This window comes from Urtica dioica, chromosome 5, assembly GCF_054948205.1.
Source record: "Urtica dioica subsp. dioica isolate 48M chromosome 5, U.dioica_male_clone48M_v1_H2, whole genome shotgun sequence".
NCBI lineage: Eukaryota > Viridiplantae > Streptophyta > Magnoliopsida > Rosales > Urticaceae > Urtica > Urtica dioica.
The window spans coordinates 5,760,283-5,777,969 of NC_142760.1; the positions used below are offsets into that span (position 1 = coordinate 5,760,283).

General features: G+C 32.8%; 1 protein-coding gene across 1 annotated transcript; it reads left to right on the plus strand.

Moving 5' to 3' along the window:
• The first annotated feature begins 15,855 nt into the window (after positions 1-15,855).
• On the plus strand, positions 15,856-16,634 carry LOC149394998 (cotton fiber protein). The gene has a single exon (XM_089615653.1). It carries the CDS (start codon positions 15,980-15,982, stop codon positions 16,355-16,357), a length of 378 nt encoding a protein of 125 aa, XP_089471779.1. The 5' UTR covers positions 15,856-15,979; the 3' UTR covers positions 16,358-16,634.
• Positions 16,635-17,687: the final 1,053 nt, after the last annotated feature.

Consider the following 17,687-nt stretch of genomic DNA (forward strand, 5'->3'; position numbering starts at 1 on the left):
ATATCTTGCACCAACTATGAAATTTGGCGGGAGAGGAAGCCGAATGTTAAGTATTTTCACATCTTTGGCAGTACATGTTTTGTCCTTGCTGACAGGAAATCCAGGAAGACGTTAGATGCCAAGAGTGATGAAGCCATTTTTTTGGGAACTGGTGGGACGATAGACTATGGAAAATTCTTATACTCTCAATTCTGAAGCATGATGTATCTGAAGCCATCAAGCTTCCCATTGCCTATCCATCCAAATTACTGGGATTCTTTTGCGTCAGCATCCTGATCTGCTCACTCCTGAAGAACTGAAGTCTTGTAGCTCTGCCCAAGGCAAGATCTCCTTCAGTTACAAAGTTTTTTAAGAGGCATCATGTAGCTAACATCATGAAACCTCCTCAGTCCAATCTCCCTCATGCCAAGTTCTTCTTCCTTACCCAATGTGCATCTCATGTCTACCGACATCAGGAAGCTGATCGCCCTCTCTATCGTGGATGAGATCAAACACCTAGAGACGGTGATTGCCACATCTCTCTGAGCGCAAGAAAGACTTGGAGGAAGCTCTTTCTAAAATTCTGTCGGGTGCCTCTTCATCTGCTTCTCGCTAATTCTTCTGGTTTAATATTGTTATGTTTAGTTCTTGTGTTTTTCAGTTCTTCCCACCTTATCTCGAACTTCTGGTCTATAATATTTTTTTTTTCTTTCGCTTCTTGTCTCTCCTACTTTTCCTTTGCTTGGCAAGAAGAGGGAGTCAATTGCTACTTGATACTATGAAGACTTCCTTAAAACTGATAATATGCTATGTTTAGTTGTTTATGTTCTATGCTTTCCTCTGTCAGTCACTGTGACATGAGTGAATCTTGCAGTGCCTTATTCTGTTGGAATTGATCTAGGGTTAAGAACAAGTTTAACACTTCGAGCAAGCGGCGGAATTTAAAAATTTTCTTTAGAACAAATCAAACGATTTTACTAACCTAGACAAAGAGCAAGTACATATAAATAAAAACTATTATGAGCATTAAATAATTTACTAACCTTTGAGAAGCTTGAACATTGATGAGCCTTCGGAAGGTTGAAACGTTCGTCTCCCCTCGGAGCACGTCTTTCTTCTTTCCTCGGCAACTCGAGCAACCACGACAGTTTCCATCACTAAAATCACTCGAGAAAAAAAGAATTGGTGAGTGGGCACTTTTAAACACGACGACTCGAGAACAAGTCTCAAAGTCGAAGAGCTAAAAACACTAGGTCAAATGTGGACCTAGGTGTCAAAACAAAAACGAAAAGAACTTAGAGAGAGAGAGAGAGAGAGAGGAGTGGGTGTCCAAGGTAGGGAGAGAAGCTCTCAATCTCTAAAACTTGGGATGAATGAAATGTGAAGAATGAGGGCTCTATTTATAGGAGAGGTTTCACCTTCAATAAGGTAGTTTCATCTTCTATAGAATATCACATATTCATGAGCAAATATTCCCTCCTTCTCCCTTAGAGTCACACGGCCAATACATCTTCTAGAAGGCTTGGATTTGTTTCCTCTTTTGCTTCCCCCTTAGCCTTGGCCGATTTCCCTCTTTCCTCATAGAGGAAATTTGTTTCCTCTTTTTATTTTGGCAAGTATCTTTATACATTAATGCACAAAATAATCTCTCTTTCACACTAGGGCTGCACGAATTTTGGTCTCCCATTCCCTTGGGTTGGACGGCCAAAAGCCTTCTAGAAAGGCTTTCTAGATTTTTCTTTACTTGTTCATGACAAACTTTTTTTAAGGCCTAATTTTTCATATGGTGAATGAGGCCTAATTTTTTAAGGAAATAACTCAAACTTAGATCAAACTTTTTTTTTTTTTTTTTTATGGGAAAACCAAAATCAAAGGGAAAATCGAAACATTGAACAACCACATAACAGTTTCAGATTCGCCAAAATCAAAATAAAAAATCATAACATCAACAGATACGCCAACAACACCAAACCTAAAATCAAAACAAATCCAAAACCAATAGATTCACCAAAATAAAAATCAAACAAACCCAGCAACAACAGATTCGCCAAAATATAAAACCAATTACTAACCTTTGTGTTTTACCAGAGGACTTTTTAGAAATGAGCTTAACCTTTGGTTTTTTGACGATGAAATCGTCCATGGAATCGGTTTCAGATTCGCCAGTGGTATCTATCTTCGCTCGATTCGTTGCTAACTTTGGCGATTTTGATATTATTCCTCTTCGTTTTCACAACGATTGAATTTGAACCACGAAACGTCTTAACAGTGGTCCCGGGTTTAAACCATCGGCATCGGCGTTGGGATTCAAGACGCAAGGACTCTATGCACCGGTGATGATTTCTTTGTCGCTTGACATTTTTTGGGTGGGGTTATAGTTTTCTCGAGCGAGGGTTTGGGTTTATTGGCCACAGATTTCATTTTAGGGTTTGAGTTTGGCATGATTTTTGGGGTTTCTTCGTCATTTTCGTCCGTAATCACTTCCTGATCAAAAGAATCTCGAATCGTGGTGGAGACGAAGAAGTGGCTGATTGCATATGTTTTAGGGGTTCAAAAATGTTATGCAGAGAAGAGAGAGAGAGAGAGAGAGAGAGAGAGAGAGAGAGAGAGAGAGAGAGAGAGAGAGAGAGAGAGAGAGAGAGAGTGAAGAAGACGTGTGTTTGATTTGGTTTCAAAATAAGAAACCGACTTAATTTAATATGTGCACGTGTAAAGTGGTTTATTTTATTTGTTCTGCATATTTGTCTAATAGAATGAAACAAAATATTTTTGATACAAATATAATTATCTGTAGTCATAATTTTGAATTAATTTTGACTTATTGAATTTTGGTGCAAAATTAGTATGGAGGTCTAGTTTAGGAATAATCTCATATTGAAAATTAAATTGCCGGCCCAATTAGCATGGGCCTATGACCAAGCGGGACAATAAAGTGGCTGGATGTGTTTGGATTGATTGATTATAGGGATTATTCCTATTCTATAACTTGTACCATGATTTTGGACCAAAATCTACTAAACCCAAATAAATCCTAAACGATGACTTAATGAAATGAGTAATTACATATTTATCCTTCATATTTAGTTTATTTTTATTAGTTAATTAATAAAACAAAAACAATTATTTAGTTTATATTATGAAAACAAACATCATTACAAAAACCCGGAGAACAGTCCTGGGAATCTCCGACGCTGAAGCTCCTGGGAACGACGGTCATGGCCGCCGGAGAGCAGCCCATGGCCATCCCGGCGGCGGCGACCTCGAAGTGTCCGCCGGAACAGCCCGCCATGGATGCCGCGTAGAATTTTTGTGGTTTTTAAAGTTAAAAAACAAAGAAAAACGATTATCGGGATTCTGGATAATTTTGAAAAGTTTCTGAAAATTTATGGGTTTTCGTTGAAGATTTATTGACATTGATGTCAATAAAAATATTTATTGACATCAATGTCAATAAATCTTCAAATGAATTTTCCAGAATTGTTGAAGATTCAATGTCAATAAATATGCATTTTTATTGCATATTTATTGACATTAATGTCAATAAATCTTCAACGTTTCTGGGTTTTCGTTGAAGATTTGATTCTGAGCATACATGTCAATAAATGTTTGATTCTTCTTAATATAGGTTTGATTCTGAGCATACATGTTCTTCTTAATGCATATTTATTGACATTAATGTCAATAAATTTTCAAATGAATTTCCCAGAATCGTTGAAGATTTATTGACATTAATGTCAATAAAAATGCATATTTATTGACATCAATGTCAATAAATCTTCAACGAAAACCCAGAAACGTTGAAGATTTATTTACATTAATGTCAATAAAAATGCATATTTATTGACGTCAATGTCAATAAATCTTCAACGAAAACCCAGAAATTTTCAGAAACTTTTCAAAATTTTCCAGAATCCCGAGAATCGTTTTTTCTTTGTTTTTTAACTTCAAAAACCACAGAAATTCAACGACTTAAACACTTTTAATAGGATCAAATTTTTTTCATGAAAATCTCTAACCCTAAACTAAAAAGACAAATTGAAAAAACAAAGATGAACTCAAACAAAGATGACGAACTGAAAACCGAAAAGAGAGAGTGGAAGAGAGCTGAACCCAAAACGAAAAAAAAGTCAAATAATTAAATAAGATAGAAAATCAAATGTTATTAAAAGTAAGGGTATTTTTGTATTTAGTGAAAATAATTAGTCATGATTTAGGATTTATTTGAGTTTAGTTGATTTTGGTTCAAAATCTTGGTACAAGTCATAGAATAGGAATAATCCATTGATTATATATCAAGAGAAACGTGTCCCATAGCATCTCTCTGGGCTTAAAGTAGCTCAGATACTCATTAGTGGTTTGGATTTTATCTAAACTTGATGCTCTGTGATAAATCTTTGATAAAGACAACTCCGTATCATCATAATCCCAAATACACACTACCGTCTTTTTTAATCGTTTTATATGATAAAAAATAAAAAAAAGTGTGATTCTCGACCAATACAGTAGTACTAGTATTCAATCCACATTCCAAATTTGTAACACTAAATCGATTCCAAATGTCATATTAATACTATCAAAATACCTACGGCCTAGACAAAACTAATAAATATATTAAATATAAACCATTAGTCCCACATGGATTAGAGAGAGTAGAGAAAAAGGTTTCATATAGAAACCAATTGAGAGATAAATTGCCGAGCCCGTTAGCATGGGCTTGTAACCAAGCGGGGCATTAAGGTGGTCTTGGATGTATTATGGGCTTATGATAGAGAGTTCTTCCAGAAGCCCGGGATTCTGGGTGTCTTTGGTAAATGCTCGGGCCGACGAACAATGCTAAGGGCTTTATCGGAGAACGCATTAAGGAGGTTCTGCCTCAACCGCGGACTCTCGAAGCCCACCACTGAGACTTCAGTGGGTTCGCATTAAGGCAGTGATTAAGACACAACTCTCATCACAATCCCAAATACACACGGCCATTTTTTTTAAGCAGCTCGTTGATAAATATCTAATGCAAAGCGACTAAAAACAAGTTTATTTAACTGAGCGGTAAAAGTTACACTTTTTCAATTAATTTTAGCCACGATCAATTTATCGTAACTAGACGCCTAATCCAATTTCCTAATTAAAAAAAACGTTATATAAAAGAAAGTGAATCGTTAAGCTTAATTTCTCCGTGAGATGTTGTTGGAGTGCGGTGTTGTGCCCCATTATCTAATTGACTAAAACATGGTAAAATATTATTACATCACTATATTCTTTCTTTCATAGGCTGCAGTATACATGTCAACGTATAAAATTAATTGAAGATGTGTCTGTCTACGTATAAACAACATTGCGACTAAAAACGAGTTTATTTAACCAAGCGGTTAAAGTTGCACTTTTTCAATTAATTTTAGCCACTTGATCAATTTATCGTAACTAGGCGGTTAACCCAATTTCCTAATAAAAAAAACGTTATATAAAAGAGAGTGAACCGTTGGCTTAATTTCTCCCCGAAGAGTTGTTGGAGCACGGTGTTGTGCCCCATTATCTAATTGACTAAAACATTGTAAAATATTATTACATCACTATATTCTTTCTTACATAGGGTGCGATATACATGTCGCCTTGGTTGTGGTATATATGTCGGACTCACACCTTTTTTGCTTTATGAATTCTTTTTTTAAACTAACTATTATAATCAAAGATTGGTGCAATTATGTCATTTTACGTTCCGTTATCAACTTTTTTAATATGTGACTCATAGCTTCTTTTTTTTATGTTCCTAACTAAAAAAACGTTATGTTAAAGAGTGAACCGTTAAGCTTAATTTCTCTATGAGGAGTTGTTGGAGCATGGTGGTGTGCCCCATTATCTAATTGACTAAAACATAGTAAAATATTATTACATCGCTATATTCTTTCTTTCATAGGGTGTGGTATGTATGTCGCCTTGGTTGTGGTATATATGTCGGATCCACACCTTTTTTATTTATGAATTCTTTATTTAAACTAATTATTATAATAAAATATTGGTTCATTTATATCATTTTACGTTCCTTTATCAACTTTTTTAATATGTGGTCCATAGCTTTTCTTTTATTTGATATTTTTTGGTGGGTCCATTTTCTTGTTAACTGTGAATGGTTATATCGGTGACATTCATCTATCTCTCTCTCCATCACATTGGCTAGACATAAAGCTGGTCATATATATGAAACCCGAGAAATGAGATCCCCTGGTTCTGTCCCATATTTTGCGAGAAATGAGACTCTTGGAACTGTAAAAAAAGGTACCGGGAAATCACGAAACTATTTTCCACAGTACCGAAAATTTCCGGTTTCGCGGTTCTGGGATTTTCATATTTCCCATATTTATTATTTTTTCATTTATTTTAATCATGAATGCATTAAAAAAATTAAAAAATTCTTATATTTTCAATTATAAAATACAACTTTAAAAATATGATACTAAATGGTGCTAGATGGTGATCACAGTTTCGTACAATTTCCCGTATGGTTCTGAGATAAAAGTCTCGGTACCGCATTTCATAATTTGGTTTTTTCTCATTTTCCATATGATACCAATAATACGGAAGTTGTGATCCCGCGGAATCCTCCATGACCAGCTTTTCCTAGACATGACAATTTCATTCATGTTAGCTTTTCATTATATGGGCTTCAACGAAACAAGTTTAATCATTAGTCAAGCTCAAGTCACAAAAGGAACATATTGAAAAAATTAAAACCCCGAACCAGGGGACGGGGTTATCCGATAATGCCATATGACTATTGTACTTAAAGAATCCAAAATTTATTCTTTTGAATTATAAGTACAAGCGTCACTTTGATTATCTTTATAATTTGCTCTACAATTATAGTCATAATATTTTGAACAAAAATATTACAGTAAAGTGCTACAAGTGAATTAAAAATCTAAATTTTGTTACTATTTTTAAAATAATATCTTTAATATTAAAATATATAAGCTATTTTCATGGTAAGAATCGTTATTTTTTATATGATCATAAATAACTTCTGCAGACATACAGACTAGACGAAGTTTGAAAAGAATATCAAAACAACCACACATATTTCCGAAAGCATGCACGATATTCTTTTAAATGATTTTTTTTTTATATAAATATATAACTTTAGCAATTAATTTTAGCGTGCATGTGTATATTTTCTTAAACTTTTGATTAATTGTTTTTCATAACTTGGGATTTACATTAATTTTTAACATGTTAGAGTATAACTCAATTTTAAAATTAATTTATTCTGCAGCAGCAAATGAAAATTATAATATATGCTAGATGAACGCAAGTTTATTATAAGACAAGCTCAAGTCACATGACTAAATAATATAAAAAAAGGTTAAAACTCCGAGCTAGGGGACGGGGCTATCCGCTAAAATGACGCACTTGTCATATAACTACTATACTTAAACAAGATGAGAGTCTCCATTTGAGTCGGAAGTTGAGTTCGACCTCGATCCCGGCTTATAGTTTTCAATTTGTTTAAATACTTTTCATGTTTAAACGAGCTAAGAGCCTCGATGCTCTGCGGAAAAGTTGAGTTCAACCTCGATCTTGACTTATAGCATAAAATTCATTTAAATACTTATCATTTTTAAACGAGTTGAGAATCTCGATGTTTGGAGCAAATATGAGTTGCTGAGATTGGGGCTTGAGCTCAGACAAAGTTGCCTACATTCCCATAAAGATGGCATCGAGCCGACACGAGTTTGATTATTTACCAACTTCTAGCAGGAGTATCTCCTGAGGTTTATGATATTTCATGACCTTAGTATGATATTCCTAAACGCCGATATGGACCACTCGTGTTACACAGTATGGTCCTTCCGATTTGCAACAAGATTTTCGGCATTAGCTTCTGCGGTATTTTGGAAAACCTCCCTCACGACGAGGTATCTGATGGCGAAATTCTACATATATATATATATATATATATATATATATATATATATATATATGTTTTTGTTGTAATATCGAGCGATACTTTTTCGATACTACGACATTCTAACTAGCGCTTGTTCTCTTTTCTTTTTTATGAAGTCGAGCGAGTCGCGAAGCACTTGGTCGTCTGATTCATTTCTTTGAAATTGAATTTTTAATTTGTAATTTCATCAAATACATAGATCATACTATTCATTTGAGTGTTATTAATATAAATAAAACATATTCGAAGGTTATTTATAATTTCTACATAAGTGATAGAGAAAAAAAAATAGAGGAGAAGTTTTACAATATATAAATATATTGCGAAAATAATCAGTAATAAATATATGAAATAAATTCGATGGAGTTACTATTATTATCTCACAATTTTAATTAAAAGGAATATAACTAAAATTAGCTACTTATTTAATTTAAAATTTTAATAATCCTGGAGTAGTCAAGACAATCTCTCTAACGAAAAAATAAATCAAATCAACTAAAAAAAATTTGTTTCAACTAGTCAATCCCTTAATTTTTTTAAAAAATTAAAGCCAAAGTTTTCATTTTATTAAAAAATAGTCCATCAATTTTATTGTATGATTTAATATTGTCAAAGTTTCATTTTATTAAAAAAAAAAAAACAAAAAACAATGTAATTCCTGACCAAAATATATTCGACCATCTTTAAAAAAAAAAGACTATTAAAATATATTAGACCAATATAACACAATCGATTTACGAATGTCCGCTTAATGAGTCCATGAAAAAAAAAAAAATTGACATATATTCGACCATGAAAATAGTAATATAAAGAAAATTACAAATAATGAGTCCCAAATGGATAAAGTGAGAGTAGAGAAAGAAGCGTTAATATAGAAATCAATCGAGTGATGAAACGCCGGCCATGCTAGCAAAGCCCTGTGACCAAGCGGGGCAATAACTAAAGGTAGGATTAGATGTGTTTGGGCCCAAGCCCAGTTAGATCTGTTCGTGAGGGTGCCAACTGCCATTTTTTTTCCTTAATTTTTTTTTTTTTAAATGACTTAGGAATTTCATTTGTGGTGACCAAGGTTCAAAATATCGTTACCGTTATCCATACCGAGGTTCTGATTTTACGGATATATCGAGTATCGACGGATATATCGACGGATATTCTATAACAATTTAAATACCGACTACCGATTATATCGGTGATATATCGTTGATATATCGGATACCGACGGATATATCGGCATAAATCCTATAACAAATAAATATTTTTAAACAACTACATATATTCTTCTGCTTCTTCATGGAGGTTTGTAGAAGCAGTTCTTGCATCTCTTTTTTAACCTCGGGAGGAAGAGGAACTTTAGTACATATTCTCGCATTTTTATTGGGGTCGTTACCACTCAAGTGGTATTTCATTCGAGTAATCCCACCACCTTTCATTTGCCAACCACAAAAGTGGCATGTGAACCCGTTCGAACTCCCCTGGATGGGCGTACAATACTTTCTTGCCCCTTCGTCGGTCATTTCTATACATAAAAAATTCACAACCACAATATCACAATCACAATCACATATTCTCCCGTCCATATTCACAATTTCAATTTCACATATTCACATATTCCCGTATTCTAAATTCACATATTCTAAAATCTAAATTCACATATTCTCCCGTCCATATTCACAATTTCAATTTCACATATTGTTCACATATTCTAAAGTCACATAAAAATTCACATATTCACAATTTATATCGTAAATTCACATATTCCCGTCCACAATCATAGATTTCAATTCACACGTCGAAATGTCCTAAATTCTACACTAACATAATTTTTACACTAACCTCTTTTAATTGAAGATTCTGGAAATTTTGAAATCGCCGGAAAAGTCTCCGGCCGCCGTCAATTTGGGTGACGGGTCGCCGGAAAAATGAAAAACTCGCCGGAACTTAAAAAAAAGTTGGGGATCTGAAACATATTCATATCCTAATTTCAAATATGCAAAAAATTTCAACAAAACTTGAGTTAAATCTATCTAAAAACGAAAAACAAAACTTAAAAAAAAATTCTTCAAACTTTCCGGCGTTATACCCTTACCCGAGATATATCCAGAGATATCGGTGATAAGCTATAAAATTCCTTCTTGGATGGTCGATATTACACGGATAAAGAGTTTGGAAGCTCAAAATCGCCGATATGCTATAAGATTTGTGCTCCGGGAAACGATTTTTGAGGATAAACTTTTGACGATTTTTAAACAAATTTGGCCGATATTGTTTGTATTTATACATCCAATTTATCACGATATTTTGAAAAAATCGGGAGATATCGCGATATTTTGGCGATAAAATATAAAACGATAACGGTTATGCACGATTTTTTACCGAGACTTCCAAAAAATGGATATATCGGCGATATATCCCGATATATCGCCGATATTTTGAACCTTGGTGGTGACCATGATACGTATGTGGACTCATTGGAGTATACTTAAGCCGCTCGTTGACAATGGAAAAAATGCCAGTATAAGCTATCGAATACATAAATAATATTTTTATTAATATTAAATGGGAAAAGGTAAAAGTGATACGAATGTATTAAAAAATAATGTTTAACTAAAAAAGAGTTTTGATCAATTAGTTTAGCCACCCTTAGTTCATGAAAATTTAGTACTATTAAATAGGGGAGAAGAGGAGAGAGAGAGAGAGAGAGAGAGAGAGAGAGAGAGAGAGAGAGAGAGAGAGAGAGAGTATTTTTCATCGGGAAGGTCTCGACGTGAATCCAAATAAAAAAGAGAGAGAAAAAGAAAGAAAACGACCGAAAATCGTCTAAGATGAGATTTCAAAGCTCTAATATATTCGTGTGTGGGGTGTTCAAATTACGTATATATTCGATTAATTTTAGCCACTTAATAAATTAACCAGTTTTCTAAGCGATTGGCCCAATTTTCTTAAAGAATGAATATTTAAACGGTTACAATCAATCGAGTTTGTTTGTTTTTTTTTTTTTTTTTTTTTTTTTAAGTTTGAGAATGCATAACATTCACTCATCCCAATCCAATTTGTGAAAATATTGTTTTGTAGACTAACGATTATCACGGCATTAAATTTCTAGCACACCAAGGTACCTAAGAAGATCGATTGGTGCGTCGTACCTACAATACGAGTATCTCCGAAACTTCACACAGACTAATCAATCGTATTGGTCGTATTCTAGAATTTGGAAAAGAGGAGTAATGCTTCCTAGCATGAACTCTTGCCATTTGATTCATTTCATTGGAGTCGAATCTTTAATGAACTTGTATCTTATTGAATTCATGAATGTTGATCTAGTTAATTTTATATGTTCTTTAATGCTATATGTATATTTCTCACTGCATCATTATCTCACTTCATTATTATCTCAGACTTTGCACTCATTCCATCAAACATGATTGAACATAAGTTGATTTGTCGTTCTTAACCAATGGTCATAGTGTATTTAGCAAAAAATTTTGCATCCCCTCAAATCTACAGACCAAAATATGTAAAAGCAATGAGTTATCCACCATAAAAAAATATTAATAAAAAATTACAAAAAAACTTAGCCTCAATGATCAGGTCACAACAATCCTAAGCAAAAACAAATTAAAATTTTGATAAAAATGAACGTACTAAAAATGATGTGATATTGCTTAGTTGATCACTTTATAAGTTTCACGAAAGTTTCAGTTTTGCGGGCCGGAACTGATACTTCGATTTCATGAATAGGATGGAAGTATTCGGAACAACCCAAAAGTGTTTTCCGGAAATTTCCGTACTTTTTTTTAATATAATAAATTTGGGCCATTGGATTACAACCTAGGGCCTAATGAATTAGATCTTAATCATGTTCTCCACGGAATCTACATAAAATTGTTTTGGTTTTAATGCTAAATTTCAGTGTTAGTTTCTTTTCCTATCTTCTTTCCGGAACCAGAAATTTCCGACTTTAGAACAATAACTCCGTAGCCGATATTTCCAGTCATTAATGGCCGAAAGCTTTAGTTTCACTAAGAACCGGAAGGGACCTTTGAACGAATGTGGAAGGGCACTTCCGTCTAAACGCCCAAGTTAGGTCTAGCAAACTTTACTATTTTGATATGGCTATTTAGCTAAATAAACCATTTTAAAACCTAAGCATACTAAATAATTATTAATTATAAAGCTTAAAAGAACATTTCACACAAATTAAACAAATCAATTAATTATGATGAAAAAAACACAATTTTAATTCATCAATGGAAATTAACAAAAACACTCAACTAATTTACAAAAACTTCAACCAATTAATTTAAACTAACAATAAAATAAATTAAAACAATCAAGATAAATACCTATTTGAGAGTAATGCGATGATGACAAAGGGAGGACACGACGTTTGGCAATAAGGAAGTCTTCTAAAAATTTAAACCTGAAAAAAACTTATAAAATTATGAAAGTTCATAAGAAACAAAAAGGAGCTGTGGAAGGTGTCATGAAGGCAAAGAAGGATTTAGTTTAGAGAAATTGCATCAATTACCACTATTTGATAAGTTTTTTTTTCAATTTTCCACCAAAAACTTAATTTGGTCAAAAATACTACTAAGTCACTTGTACAAATACAATTTTACCCTCAACAATTTATGTCAATTGTTGACATAGATGTCAACAATATATGTCGATTGTTGACATCTATGTCAACAAACAAAGAACTCAAAACTCAAAGATGTCAATAATAGATGTCAATTGTTGACATAGAGATACCAATTGTTGACATCATGTTGAAGGTAAAATTGTATTTGTACAAGTCATTTACTAGTATTTTTTGCCAAATTAAGGTTTTTGTGGGAAATTGGAAAAAAACTTTTCAAATAGTGGTAGTTGATGCAATTTCTCTTTAGCTTAAGACCCCCCTCAAATATAAATTTTTTCATTAAAAAAATTCATATTTACCCCCCTAAACATAAGGAATTTCATCTAACCCTCCCTTAAACTATATCTCTAGCTCACGGAAGGGTCTCGGGAATAGAATCACGGTGTTGTTGCGGTGGATACTATAACTTTTTCTTTTTAACCTTTTCATAGATAACCGAGAAAAATCATCAAAAATTAACTGATCTTATAAAAATTTTACGGATTACTAAACTTTAGTTGGTTAAAATGTCTATATTTACTAAGAAGAGACAAATGCCATCTTGCGTGGTTTCAAAGCATTCCCTAAGGAAGAATTTTTTAAAAAAAAAATTACTGTCCAAGCTTGCCATGTCGACAATGACGGTGGCCACGGTGTCCTCCAACACGTTGAAGTCAGATAATCAGACCGTCCTAGTGCTTCTAGAAGATTTCTAATTTGGATGACAGTTAAAAAAGCTGTCGTACAAACTTCTCCGTGCCGCGACCTGTATTAATCTCGCCGCGGCACAGAGGCTTGGATGATAGTTTTCCGGAACTGTCATCCAAAGCTCCAAGCTATAGTTTGTAAAAGTGTGTATCTACCACAATTTCAAGGACTATACTCACACAAAAATTTCAAATTTCAGTTATATATATAAGGCCGGCTCAAGGGGAAGGCAAGTCCGACTATTGCCCAAGGCCCTCTCCCCCAATAAGGCCTATCTGTTTTCCAATAAATATTTATGTGGTGGTATAAAAATTCAATTATTTAAATAATTATTTCGGATGGGCTTTGGCCCGACCAAAGCCCAGTATCCATATGAAGACCGGCCCACGAAATCAATATTGGGCCTAGTTCGATCTCGACAGATCGGTTCAAGTCCAACAACACTTGCTAGCCCGTTGAAGGACTCCAGCTTGACCACGTCCTCTTGGCCAGAAGAATCGGTCAGTCAAAGAAAGGACCACGCCGTGAAGACCGGATCTGAGATGACTTCAGCCTTGACGAGGAGTGCGGTTTGATGAACACGTGTCTTCGGCGAGAAAGTTCCATCTCGCCTATAAATAGAAGAGGAAACGACGATTTTCACGCACGCAAGCTTACAATCCCAGCTCACAATCAACCCTATTTTGTATTCGTATATATACAGTCTTGAGCTTGCCATTTTCGAGTTCGTCACCTCGTCCCATTTGTAACTCGTTGTTCGATCAATAAAGAATATTAATATTTTCCTCTTATTATTATAGCTTTTTATTTCCATATTGTTTCTTATACGACGTCTTTCGAAATCCATTAAAATAAATATCATATTTTAGCATTTCTTTATTTGTGATTGTTGATCGATCTAAAAATCGACATCAACAATTTATATATAAACTATTATATAACTTAATTTTTAGTTATAATTTATTAAATTAATATTAATTTGTTATTATAATGTTATTAAATTTGTATCAATCTGTAGTATTAATTTATATAGTTATTATTTTAAGTACAATTAAATCATAAGTATTTTGTATTTATTATTAATTTATATGATAATTAATAAAATTATTTAAATAAAAAATATTTGGGGCCCTTAAATGAATTTTCGCCGCCCAAGGCCCCGGAAATTGTTGAGCGGACTCATATATATTAATATATATTCATTTTTAAATTTAATATTAAAACGGTAGCTCAAAATACTATAATATTTTTCTTCTCAAATTAGAAGGAACGTTCGTGAATGACGATATTTGCTTGGTCGTTCAGTTATGATTTACATGGGTATAATTTAGGAATTAAAATTGTGTTCCCTATTGAGATTGCCTTTTTGTCTCCGTCTTATAGACGTTTGCTTGCACAGTTGAAGTTCATTTTGATCATTGTGATAGATTTAAACCAATTTAGAGATTTATTTTCTGTCTGGATAGGAGCTGTTGTTTAAAGTTACATCCGATCTATACGCATTTGGTAATAATAATACTAAGATTAATGAGGAACGTTAATGGAAAATGTAAACAATAATTCCTTAAACCGTAAGCATAACTTTAGAAAGATCAAATATTACTCTTGGCCTAATCAAACTCACTCGAGAGGAAGTAGAAGATCCAATTACAGTCATCACAGAGGCACTTTAGAAGATCCAACTGAGCCATCTCACTTAATCAAGTATATAGTTAATTTGATGTGAAAGCAGTTTGTGTATTAGTATGCAATAAACATATGACTTTTTTCCGTTTAAATTAAAATTAATCTAAATAGAAATCTTGATAAATTCTTATGTGTGTACCTTATAGGTTTTTTTTTCCATTTAAAAAAAATATAAATCTACAAAATATTGGGTAAAGTAGCTATTTTTTTTTTATAGTGCAAATACAACGATTTTTAGAACACAAAAAGAAGCTTCAAGCACATGAGATAACTGTATCTTTAAGTAAAAGAAGTTGAGGATTTTTATATAGTGAATCCAATAATTTGTTACGTCATTTTCTCAAAATGGAAGATGTTGTGATGTTTTTCTTTCTTTTTGCGATATAAGAAATGTATTTGTTTATGGTTGTCAGTAAATTGTGAATTAATGTTAATTCTTAATTGAAATAGATTAATACAAAAAGTTAACCGGAACAAATCACCATATCCTCACATATAATTTTTTGCATGGTATATATTTTCCATATTTGATTTTGAATTCATGTAATCAATTGTAAATTACATGGAAACGATCAAAATACTTTTTCATGTTTGAATACGTAACGCAGGGACGTAAGCACATGAAGAATTCCCCGACGAGGAAGTAATTAGCGCATGATGATGCATGTATCTTTAATATTTAATTTAAATGATTAAGATACAAAGAAGAGAAACATTCAATCTTTGACCGTTACTATTTAACGTCAATAATTTCCACTATCCTACGCGGTCTTCGGTTTTCACACGTCTTCACAGCCTAATATTTGCATGGAAGTTTCACATGTTATTATTATTATTATTATTATTATTATTCGATTTCTTGGATAACCCTCCAAATTATTGTCCCATTTAAATACACCATATTAACATACATGGTGCCCCACTTTTCTCAAACACACCTAATAATCTTCCCATTCCAAATTCTGTAACGCAAAACTCTCTCTCTCTCTCTCTCTCTAGAAAAAAAAAACATTGTCTATAGTCTTTTAATATACAAAAAAAAAAACATGTTATTGCTCAGCCGCCTAAGGAGGGCCGTGAAGAAGGTAAGGCTTCTGCTGAACTTAAACGCTCAGCGGTGGCGAATTGCGACGATGATGATCGGAGGAAGATCTTTCGATGGGAATCAGCGGCTCAGCTTCAACGAACGGCCAGGATTGGCCGGCGCAACAGAAGAGTGCTACTACTCGGCCTCGGAGGATTTGGGCTCCAATAGCGGACAGCTTCAACGGTCAACGAGCTATCCGTCGGATCAAGATAGCGATATCGATCACAAAGCCGAGATGTTCATAGCCAATTTCCGGAGGCAGCTTGAGATGGAGAGACAGATTTCTTTGGAGGTTCGGTATTGCAGAGGAAATAGCTTTGATTGGAGGTCTCCTTAGGGTTTTCTATTGGTTTGATTTTTTTTTTTTTTTTGCTAAGTTGTCAATTTGGATTTTTCTTGTGCTTTGTCTTTGCATATTGGAGCTTGTTCAAAAATTTTAGTCGACGAGCTCTATTTGTTATTATTTTTATTTCCTTTTTTGAGAAATTTTATTACTTCATTCGCTTGGAAGTAGCTAAGCCTTTTTATTTTGCTTCCCGCGAAGAGCGTCTTGTAACAAAGAAGTATACACAAATTCTTTGATCATGAAAAATAATATTTTGCTTTGTTTTTAATTCAAAGTTTCGTTATGGCAGAATTAAGAAAAAAAATTATATGTTTATTATGGAAGTTGAAAATAATATCTCATTGGTCTGTTTGAAAGTGTGTTCTGAATTATAATGGTTGATGCAAATTTCAAGAAAATAAAAATATATGCTGATGAGTGATAATAAAATGACATTATTATGTTATTAGTTTTCTTTCAACTATACTAAATTATTTTCATTTTCATTTAGTTTGATGACAAATTCAACAATTTTTAATTAAAAATAATACAAAATATAACACACAGGGAACAAGCCAAGAAATTTATTCGGGGAGGGGGAGTTAAATATAAATTTGTAAAATCTACGAGAGAGAGGGTTAAATATAAATTTGTAACATCGTAAATTAATAATTATTTTAACTATCTAATGAAATAAATTGATTAAAAAAACTATTATTGAAGTTATAAGCTATAACTCCTTTTAGATAATTTTAATAAGAAAGTATTATTTTTTTTAAATAAGTCAGGATCCCCTGTAACCTTATAAATAAGATTATTTAAAATACTGGTCTTTAGTTTTGTTTTTAAATTACACTTGAACTTCATAAAAAAAACATTATAAGATATTTTTTCAATTTTTTTTTACACGTTTAAATAATAAAATAGTAAAATTATCAATTGTTTTTAGCAAAATAATCAAATTTATATAATTTTTTTATACCAAAATAGCCAAAACTCGATATATATTGTCATTCAAAATATTGGCACTATCAACAAATCACGTGTATATAAAATATAAGGAGTTAGGCATATGTCCATTTAATCTTCTACGCTTATATTATAATTGAACTATCTAAAATTTAAGAAAACAGCCAAATTCAAGCAAGACGTATGCGGTCTGTGGAGACAGACATAAATTCAGCTATTTCTTTAATAATTGAATATTTGAGCTCTAATTTTAATTGATGATAACAATTTGGCTATTTTATACAGTTTCTTCTATAAAATGGTTAATCGTATATAAATTTATATGCATGGTTAAAATATTAATTAATACCAAATACTTGCAAATTTTTTGAAC

What these genes read in the sequence shown, in the direction of transcription:
- LOC149394998 (XM_089615653.1), top strand. Translation starts at nt 15,980, where the DNA reads ATGTTATTGCTCAGCCGCCTAAGGAGGGCCGTGAAGAAGGTAAGGCTT.